General features: G+C 37.4%; 1 protein-coding gene across 2 annotated transcripts in view; it reads right to left on the reverse strand.

Moving 5' to 3' along the window:
• The window catches only part of SPATA6 (spermatogenesis associated 6), a 171,130-nt gene that overhangs the window by 13,335 nt on the left and 147,996 nt on the right, over positions 1–9,799 (reverse strand). For both annotated transcript variants that reach the window (XM_010834435.1, XM_010834434.1), the window contains exon 12: positions 4,675–4,766. In XM_010834435.1, coding sequence (XP_010832737.1) covers positions 4,675–4,766 — 92 coding nt within the window. The remainder of the gene's footprint in view (positions 1–4,674; positions 4,767–9,799) is intronic.

The following is a 9,799-nucleotide window of genomic DNA, read 5'->3' on the forward strand; positions in this document are numbered from 1 at the left end:
GACCTTTGTTGGCAAAGTAATGTCTCTGCTTTTGAATATGCTATCTAGGTTGGTCATAACTTTCTTTCCAAGGAGTAAGCGTCTTTTAATTTCATGGCTGCAGTCACCATCTGCAGTGATTTTGGAGCCCCCAAAAATAAAGTCTGACACTGTTTCCACTGTTTCCCCATCTATTTCCCATGAAGTGATGGGACCGGATGCCATGATCTTCATTTTCTGAATGTTGAGCTTTAAGCCAACTTTTTCACTCTCCATTTTCACTTTCATCAATAGGCTTTTTAGTTCCTCTTCCCTTTCTGCCATAAGGGTGGTATCATCTGCATATCTGAGGTTATTGATATTTCTCCCTGCAATCTTGATTCCAGCTTGCGCTTCTTCCAGTCCAGCGTTTCTCATGATGTACTCTGCATATAAGTTAAATAAGCAAGGTGACAATATATAGCCTTGACGTACTCCTTTTCCTATTTGGAACCAGTCTGTTGTTCCATGTCCAGTTCTAACTGCTGCTGCCTGATATTTAGTTAGGACTAATTCTCAAACTGGACAGTGATGCTGCTGCTGCTGCTGCTGCTGCTAAGGCGCTTCAGTCGCGTCCGACTCTGTGCGACCCCATAGACGGCAGCCCACCAGGCTCCCCCGTTCCTGGGATTCTCCAGGCAAGAACACTGGAGTGGGTTGCCATTTCCTTCTCCAATGCATGAAAGTGAAAAAATAAAGTGAAGTCGCTCAGTCGTGTCTGACTCCTAGCGAATTATACAATGAAGAGAATTTTCAACATCCTGAAAACTGAAGAAATTTGAAATATATACAGAAGGTATTAAAAAGAGAAAGAGCATCTCAGGACCCTGGTAATTGGTAACGGTACAATAGCAAATGTCTAAAATTTCCTGAAAGGCAGTACGAAAGTTGAGAAGGACTATCTTCACAGTAGTAAATTCTTTCCCCAATCCAGCTCTCAAATCCCAAATTATTAGAAGTAAAAGGTCGCTTAATAATTTCTTAATAAGAGATTTCTTTCAAGTGAATTTCATATTCAAAGGTGATAGAAGAGACAGGACAGTTAGCACGGGAAATGCAATAACAAGTACTCTGATAACCACAATGAATATCTAGATCATAAGATAAAGGATTGAGTCCTGGGCATAGATTTTTTTGGGAAAAAAAATATGAAAGAAAATAATTTCTCATTATGAATATTCTTTATTTGATTGTCATTATATTTCCCTTTAGTTCTTTAAACATAGCTGCTACATCCTCGGGGCCAGCTCAAGCTGTTTTTAATAATTCATTTTCCATGTGTATGGGTCACACTTAACTGTTTCTTTGCATGTCCCATAATCTTTTGTCAAAAACAACAATTTAGATAAAAATTGCAGCAACTCTGGGTTCTGTCTCCTTACCTAGAGTTGTTGTTATTTGTTTAGTGACTTGTCTAGACCTATGCCATGGAGTCTGTTTCCCTTGCACACTGTAGTTGCTGGTGTCTCTTGTTCTTTTCTTTTTTTTTTAAAATTATTGTTTCCATTTTTAAGCCTGGCCTTCTAGAGGTTGCCCTGGGTCAGCATAGCTTCAGTCAGTTCAGTTCAGTTCAGTCGCTCAGTCGCGTTCGACTCTTTGCGACCCCATGAATCACAGCACGCCAGGCCTTCCTGTCCATCACCAACTCCCAGAGTTCACTCAGACTCACGTCCATCAAGTCAGTGATGCCATCCAGCCATCTCATCCTCTGTCGTCCCCTTCTCCTGCCCTCAATCCCTCCCAACATCAGAGTCTTTTCCAATGAGTCAACTCTTTGCATGAGGTGGCCAAAGTACTGGAGTTTCAGCTTTAGCATCATTCCTTTCAAAGAATACCCAGGACTGATCTCCTTTACAATGGACTGACTGGATTTCCTTGCAGTCCAAGGGAATCTCAAGAGTCTTCTCCAACACCACAGTTCAAAAGCATCAATTCTTCGGCACTCATCATAGCTTGCTGCTGCTACTGCTGCTAAGTCGCTTCAGTCGTGTCCGACTCTGTGTGACCCCACAGACGGCAGCCCACCAGGCTCCCCTATCCCTGGGATTCTCCAAGCAAGAACACTGGAATGGGTTGCCATTTCCTTCTCCGATGCATGAAAGTGAAAAGTGAAAGTGAAGTCATGTCTGACTCTTAGCAACCCCATGGATTGCAGCCCACCAGGCTCCTCCATCCATGGGATTTTCCAATGATTGGGTCAGAGTCAATAACCCTATAAAGTTTCCATTTTTTTGCCAATGGATCTATGTGTGGCTTAAGGAATATATTTAACATTTATATGGTTGACAAAACTGCCCTGGAGTTTGCTTTCTGCCTTCACAAGATCTGACATTCATCCATGGACTAGTGGCTCCCTAATACACTCTCTAGTCTCTCCTGAACATATTTACAGCCTATGCATACACATAATATTCTAGACAACCAGGGATAGATAGAACTTTATCAAGGACAACTGTGGCTATCTTGTCCCTGGAATTTTATTGTCTGTCCATTAAACAGTAAGTAAGATCTCAAGTACTCCCTTACTGTTTGCCAGTAGGATCATTATTGTTTCCATTAATCCCTCTACACATGTCATTTCCTATACTATGCTTCATATAAAGTCAGTCCCCTCAGGAAGAGGAACTGCCTGACTTTTGGCATAACTGCCCCCAAACCTTTGTGCCAAGGATCTGGGGGTCCAGGTGGGCCTTGGAGCTCCAAGGAAAATGGCATAGACTCCTAATGCTCTTATAGAACCTCAGTAGATTTTCTTGATAAATGCTTCTCAATTTGTAAGTTTTTAGTCAATTTCCAGAGTCCTTAAGTCCTTTTTTTTTGATAATTCCATTCAGTTTTGTTGCTTTTGGAGGAGAGGATTTGCTGCGATCCTCACTCAGCCATTCCAGAGGTCCATGTGGACTTCCCCTTGACCCCAGTGTCAGAGGATGTCTGCAGAGGGGTAATGTTGGCCAAGATCTCAAGTTTTGACTTCTGCTGAGAGAAGCCTTAAGGCAAGCAAGTGGGTAATTACTTTGAGTGTGATTCCCTCATCTTTGAGATGGAAAGTAGAATGGGAGTGACTTCTTGGCCTATTATATAACTTGGGGATAAAACAAATAATATCATGATCAGTTCAGTACCTTCTGGAGTTAATAACAAAGGTACTCTTATAAAATGTCTTGAAGCATTAACCATTCTGTCCTATTGTTTGAATTATGTCCTAAGGGTCCAAGAGAAGAGGCAAGGAGTGTACTGTAACCTTAAAAATGTGTCAGGATAACTTTCCTGATGCTCTGCTTAACTCTCTCACTGGAGAGGTACTAAAACAGTCTCAGGTGACCTAAAGCTGAGCCATTAACATTGCCTGTGAACTGGAAAAAGAATCAATACTAAGGCTTATGGCCAACTTTAAACAGAAACAAGTGCTTTTCCAAATATGGTCCTTATATTACTTGCATTAGAATCATGTACAATATTTTTAAAAATGTTAATTTCTAGGTCTCACTCCTATATATAAGGAACCAGAATCTATGAAAGTAGAAAGTAGAAATCTATATTTTTAGAAGCAATATCATGCATATAAAATTTTGAAAATCAGACTGTTTACCAACCCCTTATCAACCCTACTCACTTCTTATCCAAAGTAGAATTAATTATGTGGATACAGAACACAAAATTGGAATGCTAATCCATATGACTATAATTTAGGGAACAGAAGTCTAAGTAACAATAATAAATGGTAAAAATTCTTCCCAAGGTATGTACTTTCTTGCACCTTCCTTTTCCTGTTTGAATTACTTCTTCTTCAAACTCACTTAAAATACAGGGAAAGTAGAGTATTCCTTTAAGATTGGGAAGCAGTAACTTTGGACAGGAGTTTACATTTATACTCTGTGTAATGAACACAAGGAAAAGTCCTCACATGTTCGTGAAACGCTTACACGAGCCTACCACGGTAAAGATCAGAGATTTCAGTCCATATCCCTGGTTAGCAATAAAACATATTCCATTATCTGGAACTTTTTTCCTTACACTTGTTCAGAAAACTCAGGAAGGCGGAAGACACAGTAATCAGTGGTATAGCATCAATCAGTCATACAGACTCAGAGAAATTTTAGTTATATAAACTCAAAATTTACACATTCAGTTTTTAACACCACACTTAATGGCAATTAACACAGTTTTCAAAAGTCTTCATGAGATATGTTAGTATAATTTTGCAAAAATTTTATTATTACTACAACATTTCTGAAATTTTAGGCTAGAAGAGCTGAATTTCTCCTATACTATTGAAAAATAATTTTTAAATTATAATAAATTAAAATAATTTAGCTTACTTATGGACAAAAATTATGAAACCTGTTGTTTGGATGAGAGTTAATACATCCTGAAATAAATTAGGACTATGTGGATTTGCAAGGCAGCCAAATACACTGTAAATTTTAAGTAGAAAGAAAGGCAACACCATTAACTGACCATATCTGTTTTCATTGAAAATTTTCAGTAATGCAAACATTAAAACATTTTACTAGGATTTTATATAGCTAAAATAAAATATAAATAAGTAAATAAATAAATATAAAAATTTGTCACAAATCCTGCAGATTAAAAACAAGGTTATTTGGACACTAACTATGAGAAGATCTCTGTACACTGCATTAGTCAAGCTCATACCTATACTCTGGGTCACTGTCATAGGCAGAGTCTCTATATAAAAGACCTCTTTTCAGTTCCAGTTCATCTTCTTTCTCTGGGTCTCGCTCATCCTGAAAAATTTAAAGATTTCCATTAATTTATTTTATAATTAAAATTACACCCATGTTTCTTTGGTAATTGTGATCCCCCTCTCCCAATACAAGAGATTGAATTAAATGCTGAATTTCTTAAGGAAAGAAACAAAAAGGTAAATCAGAATTTATTATTCTGTTAAATAAAACTAATATAGCTTTTTTTCTGTTATAGTATCACTTACACTGTTTATCAGAGACTAGCACACAGATGTTTCTTGCATCAGTGAATGATTAGGAATGGATACTGTCTCAAGATACATAATAAAATGTGCAGAAGTGATAGTTCACATACTTTTCCCTGGTGGCTCAGATAGTAAAGCATTTGCCTACAATGCGGGAGACCTAGGTTCGATCTCCAGGTTGGGAATATCCTCTGGAGAAGGAAATAGCAACCCACTCCAGTACCCTTGCCTGGAAAATCCCATGGACGGAGGAGTGTGGTAGACTACAGTCCATGGGGTTGCAAAGAGTCGGACACGACTGAACGACTTTCATTTCACTTCAAAAAGATTATACCTACGCTCTGAAAAATAAGTATTTGGGAAAACTATGCAGATGTAAGCATTTAGACATACCTATGACCCCCCAAAGAAGTGACTTAGCTTTATCACTCATATGCCAAAATGCAGTAACAAGCCATGAGAAGCGAAAACAAAAGCAAAGTAGTTGCAATCAAAACACATGGCTCCTCCCACTCCAGGCAGCCTCTTCTTTACTCCTGACAGATCCACTCAAAGGCAGAAGAAAAAGAATTCTAAAGAGATAGCTTTTTTTGTAAACTATGTCATTCACAGTAGTGCTCTTATATATATTAACTTTATATAATTCAGTATCAAATATCTTTCTCAACTATTGAATAATACTCTTATTCTACAGTCAAATAGGCACAGAAATAGAACTGATGGTAAAGGAACTAGTAAGCACAAATAGACTGTTATAAGGATTAGTATTAATATGTTATTCTTCATTTTATGTAAGAAATTTGTTAAATAAAGATTATGAAGAAAAATGATTTAAAAAAAAAAAAGCTTCTGCACATCAAAGGAAACTATTAGCAAGGTGAAAAGACAGCCTTCAGAATGGGAGAAAATAATAGCAAATGAAACAACCGACAAACAACTAATCTCAAAAATATACAAGCAACTCCTACAGCTCAACTCCAGAAAAATAAACAACCCAATCAAAAAATGGGCCAAAGAACTAAATAGACATTTCTCCAAAGAAGACAAACAGATGGCTAACAAACACATGAAAAGATGCTCAACATCACTCATTATCAGAGAAATGCAAATCAAAACCACTATGAGGTACCATTTCACACCAGTCAGAATGGCTGTGATCCAAAAGTCTACAAATAATAAATGCTGGAGAGGGTGTGGAGAAAAGGGAACCCTCTTACACTGTTGGTGGGAATGCAAACTAGTACAGCCACTATGGAGAACAGTGTGGAGATTCCTTAAAAAACTGGAAATAGAACTGCCTTATGATCCAGCAATCCCACTGCTGGGCATACACACTGAGGAAACCAGAAGGGAAAGAGACACGTGTACCCCAATGTTCATCGCAGCACTGTTTATAATAGCCAGGACATGGAAGCAACCTAGATGTCCATCAGCAGATGAATGGATAAGAAAGCTGTGGTACATATACACAATGGAGTATTACTCAGCCATTAAAAAGAATACATTTGAATCAGTTCTAATGAGGTGGATGAAACTGGAGCCTATTATACAGAGTGAAGTAAGCCAGAAGGAAAAACATAAATACAGTATACTAACGCATATATATGGAATTTAGAAAGATGGTAACAATAACCCTGTGTACGAGACAGCAAAAGAGACACTGATGTATAGAACAGTCTTATGGACTCTGTGGGAGAGGGAGAGGGTGGGAAGATTTGGGAGAATGGCATTGAAACATGTAAAATATCATGTAAGAAACGAATTGCCAGTCCAGGTTCGATGCACGATACTGGATGCTTGGGGCTAGTGCACTGGGACGACCCAGAGGGATGGTATGGGGAGGGAGGAGGGAGGAGGGTTCAGGATGGGGAACACATGTATACCTGTGGCGGATTCATTTTGATATTTGGCAAAACTAATACAATTATGTAAAGTTTAAAAATAAAATTAGAAAAAAAAAATAAAAATGATAGTTTAGCCACACACACACAAAAAAAAATTGGTGATGGCATGAAATTAATTAGGAAGAGAGCATTCACTGATAGTTCAGTGATTAAGAATCCACTTTGCAGTGCAGGGGATGCAGGTTCAGTCCCTGGTCAGGGAACTAAGATCCCATACGCTGTGGAGCAACTAAGCCCACGTGCCACAACTACTGAACCAGCATGCTCCAGAGAGTCCACATTCTGCAGCAACTGAAGCCCACATGCTCTGCAGCCTGTGTGCCACAACTAGAGAGCCTACGTGCCACAACTACTGAAGCCCTGGGCACTGGGAGTCCACACATCACACTAGAGAGTCTGTGGGAGGCAAGATCCAGCATGATGCAACAAAGATTGTGTGCTGCAACTAAGACCCAACACAGCCAGATGAATAAGTAAATAACGTAAGCAATAAATACTACAACAGGTTTGAAAATCACAGAAAATGTGAACATATATTTAGAATTATTATAATTTCCAGGTGAATTGAGCACATTACCATTATGAAGCAACTCCATTTATTTCTATTAATGCTTTTTCCCCTGACATTTTTTGGTTTACTTTTAATACAGCTATAATAGTGCTTGGATGATAAGTATTTGTACTTTTATTTTCAACTTTTCCTTGTTATCATATATATATCTTTTTCTTAAATACTATATAGATGGATGTTGCTTACTTTTGTCCAGTCTGATAAATCAATGAAGAAGAGTATATACTATATTATCACAGAAAATGTTATTGCCAGTAGAGAGTACAAAAAACATTACAAGAGAAAGTGCAAGGAATAAAATAAAAAATGTTTACTCATTTCTAGATCATATAATAAATGACATCAGAAATAAACATAAATCAATATTCCTTATTTAATTTTGTCAGTACGGTTGAAAAAAATTTTTGACCAGAAGTAATAAAAACGTAGACTGAATTTTAAAAGTTTTTGTATGAAAAAATACAGAACTGCCTTTAAGATCTGAATCTTAAATATTCATTAAATAACCCCTGTTTTGAGCTGAGGAGACACGGGTTCAATCCCAGGGTCAGGAAGATCCCCTGGAGAAGGGAATGGCAACCCACTCCAGTATTCTTGCCTGGAGAATCCCATGGACAGAACAGCCTGGTGGGCTACAGACTATGGGGGTCTCAAAGAGTTGGACATGACTGAGTGACTGAGCATACACAGCACACTTACTATCCTAGACTCTGAGGACAGAAAGATGATTAAGACATGATTCCTGCATATACATGAAATAAGATTAGTTTATTCTGTGAATATATATGAGTAGAATGGATCGACAGGTAGAATTATTATGAGATACAATAAAGGACAAAATGAAGAAGACCTTTCTAATAAATAGAACATTCTAAAGCCAGAACAGTGTCTTAAGAGGGAGTAAGATCACAGTCACTAAAGCTATTTCTATAGAGCACTGATACCTATCCAGAACCAAGGAGTTCAGGGAGGGAAATTCTGCCCCAAGAAACAAAAAGACTATATAGCCTTTATGGCTATTCTTTTCAAATTTTAAGACTGTATTTTGGGACATTTATCATACATATGCAAACACATACGTATCTCTTACAAGCATCCTTATAGGCTTTTTTTTAAAAGATTAAATTGTGAAAAAGCAAAGAGGCAACAAACAACACACTTTATCCAAAGCTATTAACTATGAGTAAAGCAAGTATTTGAAGAGATATATCAGTCTCATTAATGCCAGAAAAATTCAGTTCTGGGGCATGGAGGAGGGATTCCCTTCTTATTTCTCATCAACATTCCCATTTGCCCACATGTAAACACAGATGAATGACACCAATATTTGCTGAGTTCCTTCAAGGTATCCAGGACTGAATTAGGTACTTCTCATATGAATATCTTATAAGCCTTCAATAACCTTATAAAAAAGGCACTGAAACTTGGAAAAATTAATAACTTACCCAAAGATTCAAGTTATTAAGTGGCAGAGCTGGAATTTAAACCCAGATAATTTACATTATCTTGTCTGCTACAATGCAAATAAGTTGGGCTATAAAATAAAAATCTCCAATCTAAGCCATTAGATTATTCCCCTATATGAAAATTAAGGTCAAAGTCTTTCAGCTAATATCTATTCAGTTAGTTTTTTAAGAGGATATTCTGTAAAAATTTAACCTAGAAGAAACTTTTTTAGGAATTCCATGAAGAAAAATTTTTCTTTCAGCAAAAGTCATTAATAAAATGACACTTTATTAAAAGAAGCTGTGGGCTCTCCTTCCCTGAAACTGGCAGTAAGTTAAAGATTCTCTTAAGGTTCCCATCATTACACATGCAACTGACATCATACTTAGAACAACCCTGGAACAAAGAAATAAAAGGGATCTAACTCATGCTTGCAAACTGAAAAACTTAGGACAAAAGAAGTTCAACACTCTAAGATAAAGCCACAACTAAAAAGGTAGTCATCTCACTCATTAAATAGTATTTAATTAATTATACACCATCATTCTCAAATGAAATTCTCACGTATAGTTAAAATATCTAGAAGATTTTTATTGCCATCAAATTCAAAACATTATTTATAATGAATTGTGTACAAGGACAAGAATTCAAATATAATTTAACTATTAGTTCTAATTTGCATTATCACCCTGGACATTTAACAGATTTAAATTTCTAAATCATAATATAGAGAAAATTTAGTTCAGTTCAGTTCAGTCGCTCAGTCGTGTCTGACTCTTTGCAACCCCATGAATCGCAGCACGCCAGGCCTCCCATGACTCAAACTCATGTCCATTGAGTCGGTGATGCCATCCAGCCATCTCCTCCTCTGTCGTCCCCTTCTCCTCCTGCCCCCAATCCCTCCCA

Source organism: Bison bison, unplaced genomic scaffold, assembly GCF_000754665.1.
Source record: "Bison bison bison isolate TAMUID 2011002044 unplaced genomic scaffold, Bison_UMD1.0 scf7180017864033, whole genome shotgun sequence".
NCBI classification, from domain to species: Eukaryota; Metazoa; Chordata; class Mammalia; order Artiodactyla; family Bovidae; genus Bison; species Bison bison.